The sequence below is a fragment of the Diceros bicornis genome, chromosome 17 (assembly GCF_020826845.1).
Source record: "Diceros bicornis minor isolate mBicDic1 chromosome 17, mDicBic1.mat.cur, whole genome shotgun sequence".
NCBI classification, from domain to species: domain Eukaryota; kingdom Metazoa; phylum Chordata; class Mammalia; order Perissodactyla; family Rhinocerotidae; genus Diceros; species Diceros bicornis.
In genome coordinates, this window is record NC_080756.1 from 55,427,415 (window position 1) to 55,452,265 (window position 24,851).

The following is a 24,851-nucleotide window of genomic DNA, read 5'->3' on the forward strand; positions in this document are numbered from 1 at the left end:
CTCCTGCCTCTTGGGTATCTACATACCCTGTTCCCTGTTATGGGCATTGAAGGCTGGGCATCGAGCACCCTGGAGTTGAGATTCCCAGGCTCTGGAGGCCTTCGGGTTCCTGAGAGGTGTGTGGTACAGGAGGCTGGTGCTGTGGGCTTTGGAGGCAAATAGACATGGCTTAAATCCTGACTCCATCACTTACTGTGTGGATTTGGGCAAAATTACTTAACCTCTCTGAGCCTTAGTTTCTTCATTCGTAAAAACGTTATGAGAGATTATAATACCTCCCTCAGGAGGGCTGCTGAGAGGACAAGAAAAGGTAAGATGTGGCAAGCGCAAGAGCTACCTGTTGAGGTCAAGGTCGGGAGCAGGGAGCCTGGCCCTGCCCTCGACAGCCTGCAGCCTCTAAGAGGAGTGGGGCCCACCTGATGCCCCCACCCACCCTGCAGTCTGGTTTTCTCGGGGGCTCAGAAAAGCCCCTCTAGATGCCACTGGGAGATTTGATCTGTGGTTCTGCTCAAGGTCACTAAGGAGGGCAGTGGGGACTGTATCACCCGTGTAAGCAGTCATAGGTTTACGGCCTGAGCCCTGGGGCTCAGGAAGCTCATTTATGCAAGTCAAGATGCTCCACTTCCCTGAATGACACCCGGAAATGACCCAGCCTTGGGCATGGGCAGGGACCCCTCTGCTGCTCTCTGTGCCTTCCCCTCTATGTGAGCTGGCACCCTGCACTCAGGGGTGGGCAGCCTCTGTGTAGGTGAACACTTGTGGTCTCTTAGCCAGAGAGTGTGGACAGAAGAGCAGAGCAGGAAAATATCAAGCTCAGTGTACTCATTTGCTAATATTTAGTGCTACCATCCGTGTGCTGGTGGTACCACCTTTAGACCTGGGCCGGTCCCCATTTCCTCACTTCCTGCTCCAGTGTGCACTCTGACTCTCTACCCCATGCGTGGACTTCACCTGAAGAGCTCTGGGACTCACACCCAGGGGTCATCCTGGGGCCCTGTGGCCAGGCCTCAGTTCCAGAGAAACAACCTGGAGTCAGCTCGCTCCTGCTGGCTGGTGTGGGATCACGGGAGATTGGGCTGCTGGATGGTGCTGACACGCTGATTTTGTGTGACTCAGACTCTTTCTCTAGACAGGGGCCCAGAAGAGGAATATCTGCCCAGGGCCTTGCACACCCTGGAGGTGGCCCTAGTGCTGGGCACCTTGCCAGGCACTGGAACAAAACAGACAATGTCCTGCCCTCCAGGAGTTTATATTCTTGCTGGGGAGACAAATTGGGGTCATAGGGGCTACGAACAGAAAGAAAGCAAGTGAAGGGGGTGGACTGCAATGAGGAAGGCTAGTCGGGAGCCCTTGCTTTATGGCAATGTTCGAAAAGCAGTGAGAAATGTGCTGTGTATGTGTCGGGGAGCAGCTCTCCAGGCAGAAGAAACAGGAAGTGGAGGGGGGCTCCTGCTTGGCCTAAGCCAGAGGGAAAACTGAGAGGACAGAGAGGTAGTGGGGGCAAGATCGGGCAGAGTTTGTAGGTCCTTGTAAAGACTGACTTTTACTTCAAGAGAGATGGAAAGCCACTGGGGAGTTTGAGCAGAGGAGTATCTGATCTGACTTATATTTTTAAAAGCGTGACTCAGATTCATTCATGTTCACAGCTGTATAGTACTTCATCATGTGAAGAAAACAATTTATTTATCCGCTTTCCTGCCATGAGCTCTGGGGATGTTCTAGCTCTTTGCAATAATGAACAGCACTGTTAAGGACAATATTTATGGGGCCGGCCTGGTGGTGTAGTGGTTAAGTGCATGAGCTCTTCTTTGGCAGCCCGGGCTTCACAGGTTCAGATCCCGGGCGCGCACCAACGCACCGCTTGTCAAACCATGCTGTGGTGGCGTCCCATATAAAGTAGAGGAAGATGGGCATGGATATTAGCCCAGGGTCAGTCTTCCTCAGCAAAAAAGAGGAGGATTGCCATCGGATGTTAGCTCAGGGCAGATCTTCCTCACAAAAAAAAAATATATATATATATACGAAAGCGCAATATTTACACATCTCCTGGTGCGCCCATGTAAGCATTTCTGCTGGGCAGATACCTAGGAGAGGAATTACATCATCTTGTAATGTCATAAAACTATGTCAAATTGTTTCCAAGAGTGGTTGTACCTATTTACACTGCTACTAGCCATAGACAAGAGAGCCTGTTGCTGTATCTAAATAAGGCCTCTTTCCATACATGGTCTTGTCAGGCTTCATAATTGTTACCAGTCAAATGGTGTGAAAAGGTATCTCTTTGTGGTCTTGATTTGCATTTCCCTGCTTACTAATAAAGCTGAGCTCTCCATCCTCACTTAACTTGACCCACCAGCAGCACTTGGTGTGGATCATCGCTCCCTCCTTTTGGAAACACTTTCTCTACTAGCATTCCTGGACCCCACATTCTTATTTCTCCCCTCATCTCACTGGCTCCTCCTTTTTGGTCTCCTTTACCATTCTCTCCTCAACAACCTGACCTCTTGGCTCTGTCCTTGGACTTCTCTCTCCTGTTGTCACTCATCCCATAGGCCCTCTCATCCAGGCTCAGGGCTTTAAGATCAAGTATATGCCAAAATTTCCCAGTTTTTAGCTCCTTCCCAGACCTCCCTCCTGAACTTCATGTGTTGAGCTTCTGACTGTGTATTTCTCTTCCTGTATATCTAACTTGATATATCTAAAATTCAACTCCTGGTTCTCTCCCCGCAAACTTCCTCCTGATGTCTCCCCATATCAGTAAAAGGCAACTCCACACTTTCTATTGCTCAGGTCAAACATCTTGGAGTCATTCTTGACTCTCTCCTATCAGCAAATCCTCTTAGCTTGACCTTCAAAGTTATATCCAGAATCATACCACTTCTTCCACCTCCTCCCCTGTGACCTGGTCCAAACCACCGTCATCTCTCACCTAGATTAATCCAATAGTATCTCAACCTGCATCCTCCTTGGTTTCCCTACAATCTATTCTCCAAACAGAGGGAGTTTTTAAAGACCTAAGTCAGATCAGGACACTCTCTGCTCAAACCCTGCAATAACAGCCCATCTCATTCAGGGCAAAACCCCAAGTCCTTGGAATGGCCTCCGAGACCATCTGGCCTCTTGTTTCCTCTCTGACCTCCTCTCCTGTTACTGTCCCTCTTTCTCACTCTGCGCCAGCCTAGCTGGCTTCTGTGCTGTCCCTGGACCTGTCTTGGGCCTTTGTACTGCCTGTTACACTGAAATAGAGCTTAAATGCTCTTGTTTATTTGCTTCTTGTCTGTTTTCCCCCAATGAAAAGCCCTCACAGGCAGGGCCTTTGTTTTGTTCACTGCTGTATCTCCAGCACCTAGAACATTGCTTGGCACAGAGTGGGCCCTTGGTAACTATTTATTGGATGAATCAACTAATGGATTATTATTATGAGCTATGTAATCTAAACCAGATAAAGAGGAAGTGACATCACAAGGGGTGAGAGGCAGGGAGAAGGTGGTATGGTCAATGGATTGGAGGCTCTGGGTAGGGTTGGAAAATTGTTGGATTTGGAGTACTAGAGAGAATGAGTCTGAGTGACAGGAAGTGTCAGACTGATTAGAAAGTGTGACGCTTGGATTGAGCTAATGAAGGGCCTCTGTTCTTCTACCTCATTGGCTACTTCTCCGTCTTCTTTGCTCACCTTTCCTCCTCAGCTTTTTGATCTCTAAGCCTGGAGTGAAGTAATGAAAAAGTCTAGGGCAGTGTTTTTCAAATGGAGAGACATAGCCCATTAGTGGATCATAAAATTGTTAGTGCCTCTAAAAAAATGAAATAGAACAGAATAGGGAAATGCAGAGCACAATGCATGTAGCGAGGGTAAGTATTGTATTATTGATACCAGCTCAACACAAGGTTGACATAAGGGAAGCCATATTGTAGAAAAGAAACCATATTGTAACTTTGAATGACCTCTGATTAATTAGCCCAGACATGCTCTGTGGATTTTATGGCCTCTCCCAGCTGCAATAAGTCAATAACTTTGTTCCCTTGAGTTCCTTAGGAATGTGATGACCCCCGGGGCAGAGAGTCTATGCTGATAGCCATCATCAATGACAACTGAAAGATCATGGTGTAAGGCTTTGCTCCAGTCTCTGATGCACATCCAGTAAAACAAAAGACTCTCAGGAACTAAGACCAGATATCTGCCTCCACCCAGAGATCACATGGATGCCCCCACCCGGAGACCAGCTGCCTCCCCCACCTGGAGACCAGCCCCTATATAACTGGTCTGTAGTCTTTGTTCTGTAAGATGGTTCTTTGGGACATTAGTCAGCCATCTTCCCCCTTGCTAGCAAGCTGTAATAAAACCCTTTCTCTCTTCCCACCTTGTCTCTGGACTATTGGCATGTCTTGTGGCAGGCAGACGACCCCCCTTTGGGTGGTAACATTATGAAACTCTATTTCATTTACGTATGTGTAGATGTGGATATTTACATATGGTGCATGTGTGTATTGAGTCACACGTATAATTGGGTTGTGGACAAACAGGTTTGAAAGCCACTGGCCATGGGAGTTGTTGAGGAGATCAAAGAACTGAGAGGCCAGGTCATTGGAAGGATTTTATTGTGAATCCTGAAGTCGCCAAGACTTCACAGGGGTAGTGCTGGAGAGAAAGATATTTTACCAGGTCAAAACTCTTCAGGAAATGCCCCAGAGGTCTGTAGATGATTGCCATGAGGTGGTTCTTACTCCTTGCTCCAAGACTTCTAGTTCTAACCCTTTCCTGCCCTTCCCCACCCCGGAGCCTGCTGCTGGTTCTTTCCCCACCAGTGCATTCCCACCTGCCTCAGTAGCCTTAGCTACCTGCCTCCCATGCTAGGTGACGGTCCCGGGGGCCGGGTTCCTCACTCATACCTCTTGCTCTCTCCAGGCGTGCTCATCAGTGAGAATAGCAACACAATAGCAAGGTTGGCCACCATTTACTGAGCCCCCTATGTGCTCTATAGCAATGCTGCAAGGAACAAATTACCTCTCATTTTATAGACAAGAGGCAGGAGTTCGGAGGTTGAGTGACTTGCCCAAGGTCACTCCGTGATAGAGCCAGGATTTGAACTCAGGTCTACTTCCCTCCCCGGTTGAAGCCTTTGCAGTTAATCCCACAGCCTTCCTCACCAGCTGACTGATTCACTCTCACAGACCGTCCTCACAGCATGAAATTCAGATTTCATGCTTCAATACAACTACAAATCACCCCATTTCATGGATGTTGGGTTCTACAATTCTGACACCAATTCTGATTGTGGGTTTTTTCCCCACACCAAGCAATTTTTTGAGGCCAGTCTTACAATTCAACTCAATTCTGATGCTATCTACTCAGAGATAGCGTTAGATTCCACAGGTTGAGGGCTCAGTCCCTCAAGACTGCCCCCTCTTCAGATGCCAATCACAAGTCCAGGTTGTTACCTGTGCTTCTGACCAACTGGCTATAAATCAGAGGTTCCCACAGCCCCCTCCATGGGTTTGATTAATTTGCTAGAGGGGCTCACAGAGCTCAGGAAACCAGTTTACTCACTAGTTTATTACAAAGAATATTAAAGGATATGAATCAAAAGCCAGATGAAGGGATACGCAGGGTGAGGTCTCCAACGCAGGAACTTCTGTCCCCGTGGAGTTTGGGGCCTGGCACAGTGGCATGTGGATATATTCTTTTTTTTACCAACCTGGAAACTCTCCAAACCCCCATCCTTTTAGGTTTTTATGGAGGCTTCATTACATAGGTATGATTGATAAAATCATTGGATATTGTAGATAGATTCAACCTCCAGCCCCTCTCCTGTCACAAGAGGTCAAAGAGGTGAGGATGGAAAGTTCCAATTCTCCAATCACTTGCTTGGTTCCCCTGGCAACCAGCCCCCATCCTTAGGTGCTTTCCAGAAGTCACCTCATTAACATAACCTCAGATGTGGTTGAAAGGGGTTTGTTATGTCTATAAAGACACCTTTATTGTTCTTATCACTAAGGAAATTCCAAGGGTTTTAGGAATGTAGGAATTTAGGTTTTAGGAATTAGAGTTGAACTTCAACCCTGCACCCAGAGCTATATTGGGGATATAGAGAAAGAGGGAAGTCCCGGCCCTGGTGTCAGGGGATTACAATCGGGATTTAAATATTCTCCACATTTAACAAGTGACAAAACTGAGGCCTGGGTCAGGATGCAGGAAGTAATTAGAAGTCTCAGAGCAAGGAGTAAGGATCACCTCATGGTGATCATTTACAAACTCCTAGGTCACTCCCCTTCATCATTTCTGGAGGGTTTTAGTACTGGTAACATTTCTCTGTCTCCAACACTATCCCTATAAAATCTTGATGACTTGAGAATCAGGGTCTCCTACCCAGCAGTTTACACCTTTCTCAGGTTGAGATGATAAAAGTAAATATGGGCATATATGAACTTGGCTTGCAGTATTAGGGCCTACCCAACCACCACGTCATACTCCACTCCAGATGTCCGGAGGCCATGTGTTCCAGGTGAGGCTGGGACCCTCTCCAGTCCCAGGCCTAGGCTGGGGAGACCCGTCTCCTTTGCTCGTTCTGGGTCCCTACCAGTTAAGCATCTGGATTCAGGATGAATCCCACAATATCCCAAGCTTAAAGGAATAAGCTTTATTTGTTTATTGGAGGTGGGGGAAGGGAAAATTTACAAGCCCAGGATCAGCAAGAGAAAGTTGGCATATTCCGGGGAAGGGACTCTGGCCTTTTTTATGGGGCAAATATGAAAAGAACCTGCTTACTGAGAGGACCCGGGAGCTGCTTGTGGCAGCCAGTCTGGACAGCTGACAGTCATTGGGAGCAGCCCAACTCCTGGAGGCCTTGGCCCGAGGGATGTTGCAGTCCTCCTTAGATTGTGGGAAGCTGAGCTTGGAGCAGACCCTCCCACACGGAGAAGGGGAATCCTGATTCCAATCGTCCAGGCAACCCACCGCGAGCTCCCAGAGCCACGTTCAGACGGTGCTGCTCCTGCACAACCCGGACCTGAGCATTGTAATCTTTCGTTGAGGTGGAGTTGGGCCAGTGTAGCATTGCAGGAGCGGGCAGAGCCCCGGGGTTCCACAATAACGAGGCCATTATTGTGTGTCTACTACATGCCAGGCACTTTGCATTTGCACCTAGGAGCCCGAACAAGCAGGGCCCACAAGGTGCAATCTTATGGCGACACTCTCTTGTCCTGCCCTGTTCCTAACTTGTGTTCAGTGGGGGCGGTTCTAGATGTATGACAGTCACATGACTTTCCTAATGACTTTTAGAGTCAAGTCTACAGTGACTTCGAGATGCAAAACACACTCTTCATTCCAGAATTACAAGGTTCAGTTACAGGTAACAGTCAAAGCTTCCAATTATAGTCCAAGTTACTACTGCTTTCCTTGTGGTGGGAGGGTCCTGCGCTGCCCAAGGGGCCTGCCGGCTTTTCCTTTCTCGCTTGTTCACCTCTGCTCACCTAACTGCATTTTCTGAGCTCCCATTTGGAGAAGGTTTTAGGAATCCCAGGCCAATGAAAGAGGCACAGAACGCTGTACTCTCCGAAACAGCCTCTCCACGGCCCTCAGAGGTGCCCGCAGCAGTGGGGACGTGGCCCTCCTCAGAGGTCTGAGTCCCTGCTCTTCAGGGCCCCTCTTCTGAGCTTCTAGGGTCCCATAACTCCACCTCATCCCTCTGTTCCTCCAGCCCCAGGCTGGTGGCTGTTTTCTGTGGTTGTTATTCCTGCATTCCCTCATTCTCGTTTTGATTTTTCAGTCCTCCAAAACTCGTTTAACCAGTTCCCTATGTTAAACTCTCTCTGATGAATTAACCCATTTTGGATTCTGTCTTCTTGACCAGACCCTGATTATACATTGGTTATTTGACAATTTTTTACCAATCACAATTGAAAGGAGATGCAAATTATACTAAATATAACAGCCAATATTTATGGAGAAAATGAAAAAACATTTGCTTTTGTCAGCCAGGGTTTGATAAAATACTCCTCTCCCCTCCCTAGAGAGAGAGATTTGTGCTTAACTGAAGTGGTATCGCCTTCTTTCTCTGCCTTTGCTCTAGACCCAGAGGGTACCCAATGTGTCATCAAGGACCAAACTACAAATACACCTTCCATCGCATCAGCATTGTCGGGAGGATCTGGGATGGAGAAGGAGATGGGGACTCCATGCTGGTCCAGAAGGAAATGAGGGGGCAGCCCGATAAAAAGGTGGTGGCCACTGAATCTGGGTCCAGGTTTTCCTAGTGGGGGCAGAGGACATGGTGGAAGAGAGAGAAAAGGTTCCCCTGGGTCTCTTTCCACGTCATGGGGTTGTGTGTGTTTCCCAGAGATTTGGAGTATCCCTAACTTTCATTTGCTGAACGCCATCTTTGCATTTCATCTTCATCATCCTGTTCATTTTCTTGCTCACCGATAACTCCTTCAAAGATTAAGAAAAGTGGACCAGACAGAGTTTTCGCCTCTTTATTTCCAAACCAAAGCAATGGTAGCCAGTTTACCAATGCTGCTGCCTTCCGTCCAAACGCCAGAACAATTGTCTGTTGTTGCCTCCACTCCCCGCTGTTTCGTTGGAGTTGTGAGCTCCTCCTCCCCTTCCATTCTCCTTCCTCCCCTCCCCCTCTCCCTCCTCCCCTCTCCCCTCCCCTTCCTCCTCCTTGTCCTCCTGCTCCCCTCCTCCTTCTATATCTTTTCTCTAATGCTTCTTAACAGACTTTGTTTTGTATGGTCCACATTTTTTTTTTTTTTTTTTTGGTGAGGAGGATTAGCCCTGAGCTAACATCTGTTGCAAATCCTCCTCTTTTTGCTGAAGAAGATTGGCCCTGGGCTAATATCCGTGCCCATCTTCCTCTACTTTATATGTGGGACACCTGCCACAGCATGGCTTGATAAGTGGTGCATAAATCTGCACCTGGGATCTGAACCCGTGAACCCCGGACTGCGGAAGTGGAGTGCTCGAACTTAACCACTATGCCACCAGGCCAGCCCTGTGTTCCACATTTTTGATCAGAAGCTTCAGAAATTTCACCACTTTTAGTGCATTCTGAAACTAAGCTACGACTTTAGCATAAACCTGAATCAAAGCTATATCATCCCCGCATCAGAATGGTTACTCTGGCCCACACTCCAAAGAGCAGCCCCAACTCCTCGTGGAAGTTCATGGAAGCTGCCACCACCCAGCACCACCATGGCAAGAAGCCTCAAGAGTCATGTAACTGGTTTTTAGATGAATCCATAGAAAGTTTGCACCTGGCCCCCCACTCTGGAATCTTATATCTACTGTATCTTGATGTCTGAGTTGAAACTTCTGTGTTGTCATCTTGTTACATATACATTACCACTTTTAACTTTTTTTAATTAATTCATAATTTTTTTTAGAGCAGTTTTAGGTTCATAGCAACATTGAATGGCAAGTACAGAGAGTTCCCATATACCTCCCCTCCCTGGCCACATACAGCATGCCACATCATCAACACTGGCATCACTGTGGTACATTTGTTACAACTGATGAACCAACATTGACACATCATTATCACGTAAAGTCCATAGTTTACAATAGGGTTCATTCTTGGTACTGTACATTCCACGGGTTTTGACAAACGTGTAATGACATGTATCCACCATTACAGTAGTGTACAGAGTAGTTTCACTGCCCTAAAAATCCCCTGTGTTCCACCTATTTATCTTCTCTCCCCGCAACCTTTGGCAACCACTCATCATTTTGCTGTCTCGGTAGTTTTGCCTTTTCTAGAGTGTCATATAGTTGGAACCATACAGTATGTAGCCTTTTCAGATTGGCTTCTTTCATTTTGTAATATGCATTTAAAGTTCCTCCATGTCTTTTCATGGATTAATAGCTCATTTCTTTTTGATACTTTTAATTTTCAAAACTACACTATGAGATATGTTTTATCAGCTCCAACATACACAGGAAGAAACCAAGGCCCAAGACCATGCCAGTTGAATGCTGAGGATGTCCCTGAACGTAGATCTGTTTCAGTGTCTCTGTCCTTTCCCCCGTAGCCATGGGGCTTCTCTAGGCTTGCTTGAGCTTTGTGGTCCCGGGCAGGTCACTGCCTCTTTTCTCTGGCCCTCAGTTTCCCCACGTGTCAAGAGTAGAGAATAATCCCTGTGTCCCCAGCTCCCAGGGCAGTACTGAGGGTCAGTGGGGCAGCCCACACTCTGCTCTGAGATCCATGTGTACCGGTGACTGCTTGCAGGGTGTGTGAGAACAGCCCCACAGGGTCCCCGCTGCCTTGCTTGGCCAGAAGGCCAGCTCTGGCTCCTTGGAAGCTTGCAGAGAAGCGGAGATTCTACACTGAGTTAAGATCTGACCCTGCCAGCGTTGCCTCAGGGGAAGCAGATGGTTTGGGGAAATCCAATTTAAGGGGAAAGAAATTGAATTAGCTCTCCAGGGGTCTGCTGGCCAACGCTTGAGTGAGAACTATTACGTTAGCTGCCCAGGCCTCTCCAAGCCAGCACTGAAACTGAGGGTGGGTGGGGTGGGCTGAGGGAGAAAAGAAGGAACTTAGCTTGGTGGAATAACGTCCTTAGACTCTGATGATCCCTGGCTTGGACCCATGAACCTGAAGTTTGCTCTGACATTGACTTTCCGTGGTTCAGAGACCCTCTCTGTAACTTCCCTTTCTCAAAGACCCATACACAGAATCCTACCTTTCTTGGAGTGTGGTCACACTTATGTGAGGAGAACATCCCTCAACAGGCATATTTACTCTGAGAATTCCATTGCAGATCCACTTGGGGTCTAAAGACCATGGGGTGGGGCTCATCTAGAGTGGCTGTCCCAGGTGGTCCTTGAGCCAGTCAGCTCTAACCAGGAAAGGTGTCCCAGGAAGTTCTTTCTGCCTAATTTCCCTTGCTTGGAAGGCCATGGGGTATCCTGAACATCCACACTGCTCCCTTGGCTACAAGCACTGGGGCCAGGGATCAGTGTCCGGACAAGAGATGCCAATAGGGATGCTTCTTGTTGGATGGTGCCAAACTATCTGTTTAGATTCTTTCTGCTCAGGGAGCTTGAATATGAAATGCAGAGAGAAGCAGAGATGCCATATACAGAGCTGGGATGAGCCACTGTCTCAGGCCTCTGCCAGGCCTGTCGTATAATCCAGGTTAGAAAGCACAGAAATGCAGAAGTTGTGGTACGGTGGCTGCGATGCTGAATATCCTTCCAACAAGCCCCATTATTTAAGGGTTGCAGTGCTCTTTTCCTTGCATCTGGAAGAGCCCAACAATGGCACTGAGTATGGACAAAATGCAACAATTTCAGAGATAAAACATTATTTTGAAATATTTTTGGGTTGTCCATAGAAATATTCACCATTCCTATTACTTCAACCTTTACTAGAGGTCCTCCCCTCACCCTTGCCCCCCAGTAATGAAAAAAATATATATCTACACATAGAGAGAGCACTGGTTTCCTGAGGATTTGCTTGGAGACCTACATCTTTAAAGCTCTTAGAGATGGAATGGATATAGGTGTTCCTCAAGTCCCCATGGATGCAGGAATCGGCACAGCTCCATCTCCAGCCTCTCCTGGAGCCCCCTTCATATCCTGGGGCCCACTACTCTGTTGGAGAGCCCTGGTTTTATGGAATTTTCTTCGTATTAAGCCAAAATCTGTTCCAAGTTTCCCCCATGAGTTCTCATTGAGGCCTCTGGGACAACATATACCCCTGGTTCACCTTAGAGTCATTTAGATATCTGAAAACAAAGATGATTGTGTTGCTGGTTCTCCCTACCCCCTGCCCAGGTTACAGTGCCCTGGTCCTTCACTCTCTTTTTGGATGACATGGTTTTAGACCCCTCCCCAATGTCTGCCCCCTTCGGGTCTCTGTAGTTGGCTACCTTCGTTTTTGAGGAGGCCCCAGACTGCAACATCAGACTGCCCTGGGGCCTGACTGCTGCATCTGTGGCTTTATTATCTCCCTCCATCTGGACACCCACCTCTCTGGATGGAGCCCAAGATAGCTTCACCTCACAATTTTGGCTTCTATTAAGTTTGTAGTAAGCTACATTTCCATGTCTTTTTTCAAATGAAATTGCTTCTCCATCCTGCATTTATGTAATGAGTTTTCTGATCAAAAGATGTTCCGGTATGTTCCTGTTAAATTTCCCCTATGATATTAATCCTGGGAGGCACCACTGTGTGAAACATGCAAGAAGATTGGAGAAAGATAAACCTGGATTCAAATCTGCATCCAGTATATTAACTGTATGATCTTGGGGGCAAATATTTAACCTCTCTGAACCTTAAGTTCTCTAAGTGTAAAATGGAATACAACACCCGTAACTCATTTGTCCCTTTCCCTCCTTCACTATAGATTGGAAAAACTCAACATTTATATTCTCAGCCCCCCTTATGGCCTATGAGTACCCATGTGACAGATTTTGGCCAATGATGCAAAAATGGAAATTGGCTTCCAGTCTGTTGTGGAAAGCTTTTGCAGTTTAGATAAAAGGGGTAGTTGTGAGCATTTGCCCTTCTCCCCCTTCTCCTCTACTTCCTGCTGTGAATGTAGATGGTTGGAGCTGCGGCAGCTACCTTGTGACCAGGGGGGATGAGCCAAGAGAATCACAGAGATGCCATATTTGACAGTGCCTAGCTGCTAAATCACCTGTGGTTGCCTCTAATATATGAGGGAAAAAAACCCTATTATCTACCCAGCCAAACATCTGTTTAACCTAACTCAGCACTTGAAGTGTAGGGATCAGGGACTCTTGAACATATTATATGGATTGCTTGATTTCATTTACTTATTATTTATTCCTGTTAAGATACATCCTTTGGGTGTTGTTATGCATTATTCCAGACTCCAAGATCTCTTTGAACTATAATTGTTACCCAAATTATTGGATATTCCTCAGAGGTTTGTGAAACATACAATATTTAATAATATTTCAAGTTATCATCTAAAACATTGAGCATGATAGGGCAAAGCAGGGCCCCCTAGCCCACCAGTAGAGACCTCTCCACTTGTATGGGGGTGTTCACCCAGCTATGGATCTTCTAATTGTGCTCTAAGTCCACCCATATTTCTCCACCTTGTGCCCAAGAAACTCATGAAATGCCTTAGCCTAACTTTCAGGAAAACAAAAATTCACTGTACTTCCGGAATGTCCTAAGCACCAGTTAAAACCTCCTTCCCAGGAGAAATGACAGCAGCATGGAATGAGTGCTGGGATTCATGTGATCTTGGCTCCACCTTGTACCACTCAACTCCACTTTAGAGGACGTGGGATGTGGGGAGACGGGCCTTGTGAGGAGAGTGCCAGGAGTTTGGGGATTTTAAAGCACGTTCAGTCCTTGAAGGGCACCAAGTGAAGTGATAACCTTTTACTATCCAGCTGTTTCTATTCAAATCTGTTGCCCCTGGGCTGTTTTTCACAGTTGAACCAGGAGGCCAAACTACCCAGCTGGGTATTCCTCTTTTGCTCAAGATTCTTTTTGGACCCATAGCTATTGTTGTTATTGGCAGAGTCTATTGCCTTTGTGTGACCTAAACTTCCTAAAGGCCTTTGCTCCCAAAGCCCTTCAGGTCCTGAGAGCTGTGGACCATCTTGGTTTTCTCGTAACTGCAGAGCTTCACCTGGACTGTCTGTCAGGAGTCAGGCAAGCTTGTTTCGGTTGGATGGAGGGCAGCGGGGACCAGCTGGCTCCTTTCTGGGTATCTGCCAGCTCTCGATGACCCCTCCTCTTCTGGTCCTGGGCCCAGTCTACGGGTCAGAGGGTGGCCGAGTCCTTACCACATGCACCCCTCCCCTTGCCTGCCAACTGACTGGTCAGGAATAGATATTAGACTGAAACTGGGTCGGATTCTCTCCTAAAACTTCAAATGGGGCTGACAGAGGTTGTCTCTGTGTGAGCAAGCTTGGGAGTTGAAGGGCAGCCCTTTTCCGGCCCACGTGGACTGAGTAGCAGAGACAACTGGTCTTTCTGGAGAGCAAAACACAGCACTCGAGCGGAGAGCTGTGAGAACGCCTGGTCTATGGTTCCAGGATCTTCCTACCGCTCAGCTGTGTCTCCATTCATTCCATGAGACACCACCTATGTTCTTCATAAATTGTTCGCTTTTGGGGCCGGCCCAGTGGTGCAAGCGGTTAAGTGCGCACGCTCCACTGTGGCGGCCCGGGGTTCGCTGGTTCGGATCCGGGGCGCGCACCAATGCACCGCTTTGCAAGCCATGCTGTGGCGGTGTCCCATATAAAGTGGAGGAAGATGGGCATGGATGTTAGCTCAGGGCCAGTCTTCCTCAGCAAAAAAAGAGTATTGGCAGATGTTAGCTCAGGGCCGATCTTCCTCACAAAGAAAAAAAAATTGTTCGCCTTTGCTTAAGCTAGTCAATGGGTCCTTTATTAACAATAAACTGGAATACAGGGTATGGGCATAACCCTGAGGTGTTCCTCGATTTAAGTAGTGGCAATCTGTTATCCTGACTCCACCCATTCGTCAGCAAAGCAGCAGAGTAGAAAGTGCATCTATGGGACCTGCCTTTTCTAGAGGAGCTGGCCGTCTCCCCAGGGCGGAGAGCAGAATAATCAGGGATCATGATGCTGTGAGTTAAGACAGTCTCATCTACTCTTACATAAAACCAATTGTTGACCTGTCATTTCCACAACCGAAACAGTAAAATCAGTCCACAAACGCTCACATTAATAAGGGAACTGGGGCCATAGAACAGCAACGAGACACAAGGATGGTAACTCTGATTTTTTTTAAAATTGTGGTAAAATACACATACAACTTACCATTTTAATAATTCCGTGGCACTAAGCACATTCACAATGTTGTGCAACCCTCACCACTATCCATTTCCAGAACTTTTTATCATCCCAAATGGAAACTCTTTACTCCTGAAACAATAACTCCTTATTCTCCCCTCCCCCAACCTCTGGTTATCTCTAATCTACTTTCTGTCTCTATGAATTTATCTATTCGAGGAAGCTCATGTAATTGGAATCATACAATATTTGTCTTTTTGTGTCTGGCTTATGTCACTTGGCATAATGTCTTCAAGCTTCATCCATGCTGTAGCATGTGTTGGAATTTAATTTCTTGTTAAGGAGAAATAATATTCCATTGTATGGATTTACCAAATTTTGTTTATCCACTCATCTTTGATGGACATTTGGGTTGTTTCCACCTTTTGGCTATTGTGTATAATGCTGCTGTGGACACAGGTGTTCTGATATTTAATGTTAACGGCATTCAGGGCCATTTTGATTCTTTTATTTTTTTTTTTAAATGTTAAGAATCCAAATTGAATCAAGGAGTGGAAAATAAGAGCAGGTTTTCGATGCCTCTGCGCTTCCCTTCTCATAGCATTTATCTCTGTTGTAGTTGCCCACTGGATTGTAGACTTCCACGCGGGAACTGTGTCTCCTACACTAGTGGCTTGGTGAGCGGGCAACCTGGTTAAGCTGGACTACACTTCCCAGCGTTCCCTGTCCTGCAATGTTCTGGTCCGAGGAGCACAAAGGGAGGAGATCCTCGTGGGGGGGTCTGGAGGAGGGAAAGAAGTGGCAGTCATTCTCTTTGTCATTCACACACACTGTTGCTTATTTGCTTATTGGCTCACTTCAGCACCTCCCACTCTCAGCCAGTGTGTTGAGCTCCACCACAAAGGGTCCGGGCTGATGTAGGACCCAGACCACCAGCATCATAGGAACAAGAATTGACAGGGATTTGTCCATCTTTGTGGGCTCCAGCCTGTCCCCCACTTCCCATCCATCTGTCCTTCTCAACTGTCTGCCCCGTGGGCTCCATGCTCCAGCATCAGACGCAAAGACAACAGCAACATAGAGACTGCTTAATCGCTGTGTAAAGTCAATCCCTGTAACAAATTTCATATATTATATTTAATATTCTGCTTCTCTGATTAAACCCTGATGAGTAGGCCCTCATTTATTCAACCAACAAATATTAATTGAGCACCTACTATGCACCAAATAGTAGATTCTAGGTGCTGGAGGTATGGCAGTGAATAAACAGTGCCATCAGGGAGCTCCCGTTTACTGCTGTGTCCCCAAGACAGGAATCAGTCCTGGGCTGGGTTCCAGTGTTGCCTATCAACAACTGTGCGATCTTGGCTCAAAATCCCTCATCTCTCCGTGCCTTGATTCCTTCATTAATAAAGCAGGGAGACTAACTTTCCAACCTCCTTCTCATATAAATGCAGTCACAGCAAAAGCAGTTGAAAGACATCTGAAAAATAAATCCCTCTAAAAAAATAAAGGAAGTAAAAACCAGAAACCAGTCGGGGATGTTGTCATAATCTTTTATTATGTATCAAATTGTCTTCAACATAAGTTACAACCTGATTAAATTTGATAGACATTTTTTATCTATTTAAAGACAAAAAAATTCTCTTTATGTACAATATCTTTTGTCTAGAGTCTAGCAAATATAGTACCTTTCATTGCAGGATTTCTGCTTAACATAATAAGCAAAAACAAACAACAAAAAAATAAAAATAATCAAAGCAAACAAAATTCCCAACTCCCTCAACTACAAATATCAATATTGAATAAAGCATTAAAAAGACAAACAGAATAACTTTTTTGTGTTTAGAAATGCAGAATGAATACTAAAGTTAGTGGCAAAAAAACAAAAACAAAAAACAAAACCCCAAGAAAGCAACCGACGATCTTCAGGGGTAAACCTTCCTGCTCAGGGTGCAGGCCGACTCTAGACCATCTCTCGGCTCCTGCGGATGGCACAGCACAGGATCATACTGAAGATCATGCCAAAGATCTGGAAGACAGGAAGGGATGTGAGGGACAGGGTGGCTTTGCTGAGGGAAGGCTGAGGGAGAGGAAAGACGAGTCATTCAGCGTGAGACAAACGACAGGGAGAATGGTGACCATGAGGCCAGACGGGTTCCAGGGTGCTGAAGCAGGAGTGATGTAGGTTAGATGAGGGAAAGGACTGCTGACAGGTGGGATTCTGACAGTCTGCAGCCACTCGCTAATGAAAGCTGCACGAGCACCTGCCCTGAAGACCTTCCAGGGTGAGACAAATAAGATCAGAGCTACGTTTAATGCTCAAATTCCAGACAGTCCAATAGTCCATACAGGCTAGTGCTTTCACTTCCATCTTTGTGTGTGTCTGCGTTTTATATTCTATTTTAAAAGGTATTGTTATGCCTCTTCCGGAAAGCTGCTCCCAGGCTTTGTTAGATGCAGATGAGGAGTGCAAATAACAGGAAGGAAGCAATTCTCTCTTTCGGGGTAGTCTTGCAAGTGGCAGAGGAGGGCCTGGGGGAAGACTCTGGGATGTTAGTGAGCCAGGCTGTCCCAGTGAGGACTGTGTCCCCTACAGGGTCACTCCCTTATGGAGAAAGAGGGGATGACTCCAGGGAACCTTGTTGGCCCTTGATGGTTTCTAGGGGCTGATTGTCGGTCATTGGAAGCTTCCGTCTTTCTTCTGGCTGTCCACCTTTGGTGCCCTTCAGACTACAGGGGGAGGTGAAACAATTCACATCCATGTAGCTTTTACTGAACTTCTTTCTTGGGGAAAAGAAGAGCAGGTGCATGAGAAAAACGTTATGAAGATTATCCCAGATAACTAACAGGTCTGGGTGATCTCCATCCTTGCTACTCAAAGCATGGTCCAGGGTCCAGCAGCACTGGCATCACCTTACATTTACCCCTGAACCTTAATGGTGAAGAGAATGGATTCTGGAGACACACTGAGTTCAAACCCCAGATGCTTCACTCAGGAGCTCGGAGACTCTGATCAAATTACTCAACCTCTCTGTCTCTCCGTTCCCTAGTCTGTAAAGCGGGGAATACTAATAGTTCCCACCTCATAGGTAGGGTGAGGATTAAATGAGCTCATAAATTAGTTGGCCAGAGCATGTGCTTACTAAACGTTAACTACTAAGAGGAGCATTCCCCCACCACGACGTTCCCACCACTCACCATCACCACGGCAATCCCGATGCCCACCGCGCCAATGATGTGGAATTTGTTGTCGAAGACCTCTTTGATGGCCTCAGGGCAAGACTTAAGGGGGCAAACCAAGACTTAGGTCACACACAATCCCTGCTCCAGGGAGCACCCCCTCCCGCCCACAGCACCCATTTCACACTGAGGGCACTGGTGGTCCCAGACAAAGGGCTGGGGACAGGAGTGTTCAGGTGTCGTGGCTGATGGATGGAAAGGAGAACCCAGAGAGAGATAGGTGAGGTGGGTCCCTAAAATTTGGGCGAGAGAGCAGGAACGGAAGAGGGGTAAGCCCCTGCTCTGGGGTCTGTTTCTTATCTGGGTTACTTTTCTTCTGATCCTGAAGTTTGGATATTCGCTCTAGTGTACAATAAGGAGCTGTTTACAAGTCTATGAGCAGGAGTCCAGGACTTAGAGCACACCTGTCCTTGATGGCTTGAAGGCCGGGTGGGGCAGAATGTGGGGCAGCGGGCAGTTCCAGGTGCCAATCATTGGAGGCAGCTAGAACACTTCCTTATTTCCCCTATTTGTTTTGCTGCCCTTAAGGAAACAGAGGCCCCAGGGCAGAGGGGAAATGAGATGGCCACCCTGGGCCCTTTCACAGGTGGAAGAGGTGTTTGTGGATACCTGTCTCCCCAGAACAAGAGGGCAGGGGCACAGAGTCTTGCTCTGAAGTTTACCTTCATTGTGATGGTTGAGACGAAATCCTTCGAGGGGCAGATGTCCGAGATCAATTGTTCCACTCCCCCAGCCACACCACAGCAGCCCAACTGCAGAGAGAGGGATGGGGGTGAGAGAAACAAATAAAAAGATGATTGATACAGACACGTGCGGCAAGCCCCGCCGTGTGCACAAGCGTTCACAAGAAAGGTCAGAAGGGTCGGAGTCTTTGCAAAGACGACCTACCGCATAGTGGATGGCTTTCAGCGTCTCCCGCTGGGGGTCATCCTTGGGCTTCAACTTGTTGTAGGTGTCCTTGTAAAACTCCTGGATATCCTTAATCACCTATGATGGACAGACAAGAGAGAAGCAGAGATGGCTTTTTCATGAACACAGGGTACCTGTTCCATCTTGTTCACAAACGAATTCCAGTGCTCGGAAAACATGGCTGAGAGCAGACTGAAGCCCCTGGACTGGTACCCGCCTCTCTTGGTGCCTCCAGGGCCCCTCCCTTCTCCTCCCACATCCTCTAGGAACCTGCTCCGGCCATTCTCCCTTCCTGTCTTGCACCTTCAGTCCGTCCCTTCAGCCCCACATGGCTCCTTCCCTTCTACCTATGAACAAAATTGAATCTCTTCAATCTAAAGAAAAAAAATCCTACTCCCAACCTGGCTGGGTCCTCAGGCTTCCATCTTCTTTTTTTTTTCACTTAGAGACAGTGTGACTTTTGGCAAATTACCAAACATCAGTGTTCATATATGCAGGATGGAGATGATAACAGTCCCTACCTCAGAGGTTATGGTGAGGATGTAAAGGAGATATTACATTTAAGCCCTTATCACAGTGTCCGGTACAGAGTAAATCTGGAATAAGTATTAGCTATTATATTATGAAATAAAGGATATATTATTATCTTCCTGTACCTGTGTGCATCCCAGTTTAACAGATGCCTCTCCCTTGGTCCCCTTTCCCGCCAACATCAATTAACTGACCAACACCCAGCATTTCTCCTTTAGCATCTTTCATAATTATCCCTTCCTATTTCCATGGCTGCAGCTTTTATCATCTGCATAAATCTTTTTTTTTTTTTTTTTAAAACAGGGTTCCTGCATCCAACATCTCTCTTCTTCCCCCTCCCTGCTAAACACGACAAGACAGCCCTTCCTAAAACATTGTTCTGAGGTGGGCCATCCTGGCCACAACTCTTTGGTGGTTCCCCATGGGATCCCAAGCTCAGCTGTGCTCAGACCCTTCCTTTGCTGGGAGTCCCCTATCTCCCACCAACTTTCCTCCTGAAATCCTCTCTCCCATTTAAGGTTTAGGTCAATGCCCCCTTCTCCATGAAGCCAGAAGCAATTCCACTTCCTCACCTAACCTTTCAAATCCCATGGGACTTTTGGATATAAATGACTTCTATGACACTTATCAAATTCCTGTCTTTCTCTCACACTAGGCAGCAAGGTTCCTTGAAGTGGGGGACCACAGCTTGTGCATCTCTGGACCCCACACAGGGCCTGGCACAGCACTTGGCTCATGGTGGCACATATTTATAGACTAGGTGAAGGAACAGGGGTGTCCAGCCCACACAAAGCCATGTGTCCCTAAGCCACCTTTCCAAAGGAGGTGGGGAAAGGGCTGCTGAGATGTGAGATGGAGACACACACACAGACACGCATACCCAGGGAATATTTCCTGAACATCTGCTGTGTGCCAGCACTGTTCAGGGCACTGGAAGCAGCGGTTGGCACAAGCCCTGCACAGGGAAGTATAAACGCTCACATTCCCTGCCCTGGTAGAGCCCGTGTTCTGATGGGCATGTGGGACGTGAAATAAGAGGCATATTTGATGGCTGAAGGCTGACCAAAGCGACCAGCCAGGACAACCTTCCACACTCATCATGCCCATCCCCCAACTTCCAAACCCACATCACTGTAGGCAGGTCCCACAAGACCTTATGGGAAAAACCTACCTCATCTTTGTGGGAATATCCCCAGATGGCTGCAGCGATTTCGATGGCAAATATCACCAGGAGGAAGCAAAAGAACTAGAAGGCAAAGAGGGCTGGGTGAGGAACAATCCCAGCCAGCCAACCAGGAAAACCAAAGGGTATTTTGAGAACAAGGAAGAATGACGACTTTCTGGAGATAGGGATCTGGGGGCACAAATGAACAGCCTGGCAGGGCCGGGAAGACGTTTACAGAACCACGAGAGTTGAGCCAAGGTAGAGGTGGAAGTCGTACTGTGAAGGCTCCCAGCCTGAGGAAAGGACTAGACACAGGAAAGGACTAGACACAGGAAAGGACTAGACACGGCCCACCTCAGAACTGGTATTTCTAAGGTGTTAATTAAGGGTCAGTCAGAGATAAAATACCATTGCTCACTCACAAAAACTATAGAGATCTGAGGAAACAGAGAATGTGAATACACTCTGGAGTTTGAGAAAAACTGTAACAAATTTTGAAATAAGAGAAGGCAAAGGTACCTGTGGATTCAGGGAAAAAAAGCAAACGTGGTCCTCAAAAAAGGGAAAAACAAAGTCCTGGCATTTAGTTGCCTAAGGGAAGTGACAAGAGAGAGGCTCCAGAAAGGAAGAGGACAGCATGTCACCACAGGGGAGGAGGACAAGATGGCCACCCAGCTAGGAGGCGGGGGCAGGGTCTGGAGTGCAGGGACACTGGGGGGCTGAGGATAGCTCATGCCCTTGGGGTTCCCTCTTCACTTCATCCCACCCCATCTGTTCTATGAGACCTTGGGGTCAGGGGGCCCAGGAGTCAGAGTGGCTGTGGGGAGCAGAGGGACACTCACCAATCCCAGCATGCACTGGGACTCTTGCACGGCACCACAGCAGCCCAGGAAACCCACCACCATTATGAGGGCACCGGCTCCAATCAGAATATAAACTCCTGCGGGGAGAAGAGACAGGACAAGACATGGAGACACTGGATGTGGAGGCCCAGATACTTCCTGCAATTCCTTTTCCTTCTATGTGACTCTGCGCCACCCTCCATCCTTAAAAAACAGCCTCCTCCGCCTCTGCTCTTAAGTCTCCTTCCCATCAGTTTCTCTTCTAGAACCCCACCCCCATCAAGTCCTCACTCCTACCTCACCCTCTAGTCTTCCTGGAAGGTGCCCATTACTGCCCAACCTGGACAAAGAATAACCATGGGAACCCCCAGATTCCACTTAGGACACAAGCTGGTCCAGTCTGGCAGCTGCTTCCAGCACGATGAATCCACTCATGCTAATTAAAATAGACCCTCCAAACTTGGGCTAACTTCCTGGGACTCGGACGAGCCTCCTGCTGGCCTTGACTGGACAGAAGAGGCTGTCAGAGCAAGCTTTCAGCAGGAAGGGGCTGTGCACATTCAGAGAGCCATGCTCTGGGCTGGCCAGCTCTGCTTGATTCCCAGCAGGGAGGCCTCCCCCCACTGCTGGGTGGCCGGCAGGCACAGGCAGTTAGTCACACCCAAGAGCTGATGTTGGCAAAGGCAGGAGTCCCTTGCTCTAGTGCAAAGAACACAGGCCTGGTGTCAGAAGACCCTTGTTTTGGTCTCAACTCTGCTACTAACTGCTGTGAGATCCTGGGTAAGACACTTTTCTCTCTGGGCCTCATTTTATATATCAGTAAAATGAGAACTTGGTTGTTGGAAAATTTTAAAAGATCCCTTACAGTACACTAAAGAGATCTTACAGTGCAATTCAGTTACCCCAGGTTAAGGGTGAAAAGGGGCCCTCCTTGCTAAAGGGTGGGAGAGCAACACGGTTGCTAAGCCCTCAGTTTGAGCGCGGTGAGAAGGGCAGTGACTTCCACAACCTCAGACCCCACACAACGCAAACTCCTGGGACAGGGGAACACAGTGGAGCGCCCTGGCCCCAGTGACTCCACTACCCCTCAGGGAATGTCTAGAGGGGCCCATCTTGCAGTTATATCTTGAGAAGCCACAGCTGTCCTGAAGGGACCACCCCCTTACCCGGCAGGCCCCATGGGAGAACGGGCAGCAAGTCCCATGCCTCCCTGGCTCGCAGGCCTGTCCTGTTCCACTGTGGGAGGGACTGCTGTCACATGTGGAGAGCACTAGCTCTGTGACCCTGGGAAAGCCACTTCATCTCTCTGTGCAACAGTTCTCTATCTTCAAGACAGAGATGTAAGCATGCCTGCCTCAAGGACTATTGTGAAATTAAGTGATATCATCCAAATGTGCACAAAAAATGCTGGCTATTGTTAATGTAAATAATACGAAAGACGGATGATTATTAATAATCACAGTGATGAATTTTACATACTTGTTGCTCCCTCCCTACTGTCCCCTAATTGGGACCAGGGAGACTTCCTTAAAGTAGGGGATGAAAGTGAGAGAGTCGGTGACGTTTCCCCACAATACACAACAGGATCCTGTAATGAGGACCCTCAGCAGGTGTCACAGTGACTTCACTGTCCCCCTGCTAGGGGCTGAGGCTTTGTAGGCCGTCTGCCCGCAGCTGAGGCTCCCGGCGGCGTGGAGCAGAGCACACACAAGGGAGCATTTGTGGCTCCCCTTTCCTCCATCTGTCGTGAGGTCAAGTCACGTGGGTTTCCTGGCAAACCCCTATGTTGTATGAATATGGGTATTGTTCCCATGCATGCCCGGCCCAGACCGGGCAAGAGGACAAATGTGGCTTGTCCTCGAGTCAAGTCCCATCCTCCTAGGCCGTCCAATACTGTGGGGCTACAGGCCGGAGTCGGAGGGGCAGTGCAGCCCCACGCACAGGCGTGGCAGCAGGACGGGCAGCCGCCCTCAGGTCTGGGCTCTGACATGGGGACACCAACGAGCCAAGGCCATCAAATGGCCCCAGCTTCTCCCCATCTCATCAGGGCAAGACAACCAAGGATGAGGTCACTCCTTTGAGCGCCAAACCAGGGGCTGAATAAATAGGGGGTATTAAGAGATGAAAAGGATTTACGAGCACATGAAATAGAGTCGACGGGGAATGAACAGACATGTTTTCTCTAAGTCCAGATCCCAGTTCCTAAGCCCAGGTAACCCTGGCAGAAGTCAGGACAGTTGGGTCAGCAGCAATAGTGAGCTACTGAAGGAAAAAGTATTTTCCATGCAGAGAGAAAGAACATTCTTCCAACGGGCCTCTTGGTTAGTAGTAAATATTCATTCTTGGGCTAAGTAGATGAAGATTTTGGGACAAAGGGTCTTGCTGGCTTTAAATCTTGCTGGGACAGCTGCAGATCTGGGGTGTTTCAGCTTCACCCTCTCCATTTGGGGGTGGAGACGAGCAATTCTCTGGCAGCTGTTGATGGGGATTCCAGCAGCAGCCATCAAGCTATGGAGCAGGTGTGCAAGCAGCGTCCCCGGAAGCCAGGAAACCAAGCGGGGCGTCGGCTGCTTAAAAGGGCCACCCAGGGCTTCCCCCTAGACAGGCTCCTCCCGGCCCACACCAGAGCTTGCTAGCAAAGGCCGGGATGATAAATGACAAAGCACTCCCCTTTATAAAACAAGCGAATGTTAGCTTCTGTCTGACTCATGGAAAAAGTTATCCGTCACGGAGCCTTCTCTACGATTACTGTATTATTTTGCTAAGGGCTCTTTATTCTGCTTTTTCTTCAGGCTGACATTATAGGCCCAGTCAAAAAAAAAAAAAAAATAAAGGCTTTGGTGTAGCAGGAGCATGTGCAAGGATGTCCTTTACAGACAAAATGGAGCATTCTTTTCCACTTGCTTATCAGGGCTCGGCTTCAGCAGGGAATGGACACATCAGCTTCCTGTCAGCACCCTGACCCCATCTTGCAAACAGCGCTTGCCACACCTGTCTGTGTGGAGAACAAGATCCGGCAGGGCCTCTGGCGTCCACTAGCTTGGAACAGTTTATTATCTCCAAATAACTCTATCAGGGCTTCAAAGGAATCCTAACTCTGCTCTCCAAATGGCTCTCCCTTGGTCCCCCTCGGTCCCATTGACGGCATGTCTCATTAATAAGCACCACGGTGCACTCCATTAGCCAAGCATGGGAATTCTCTGCCTCAGAAGGGTGTGGGTGTGTCAGCTCTGCTGGTTTCAGGAGGGGAAAACCAGGCACAGAGCTACAGAACAAACTGCCCCAGGCCGCCACAGGGAATGGTCCTTGGGAGGGGTGGACGTCCACGGCCTCTGGTTGGAGCCCCCCAGATACCTTCATTCAGTGGCTATAGTTCTGGAAGGAAACCAAGGAGTTAAGAAGGGCTACTGGCCTGGGAC

General features: G+C 48.0%; 1 protein-coding gene across 1 annotated transcript in view; it reads right to left on the minus strand.

Annotated features, from left to right (window-relative positions):
* Positions 1-16,282: 16,282 nt before the first annotated feature.
* The window catches only part of CD9 (CD9 molecule), a 32,381-nt gene continuing 23,812 nt past the window's right edge, over positions 16,283-24,851 (minus strand). The window contains exons 3-8 of the mRNA XM_058559005.1: positions 21,433-21,530; positions 20,597-20,671; positions 18,874-18,972; positions 18,648-18,737; positions 17,944-18,027; positions 16,283-16,774 (exon numbers count right to left, since the gene is read on the minus strand). Of these exons, the coding sequence (XP_058414988.1) occupies positions 16,709-16,774; positions 17,944-18,027; positions 18,648-18,737; positions 18,874-18,972; positions 20,597-20,671; positions 21,433-21,530 (512 nt within the window). The 3' untranslated portion in view covers positions 16,283-16,708. The remainder of the gene's footprint in view (positions 16,775-17,943; positions 18,028-18,647; positions 18,738-18,873; positions 18,973-20,596; positions 20,672-21,432; positions 21,531-24,851) is intronic.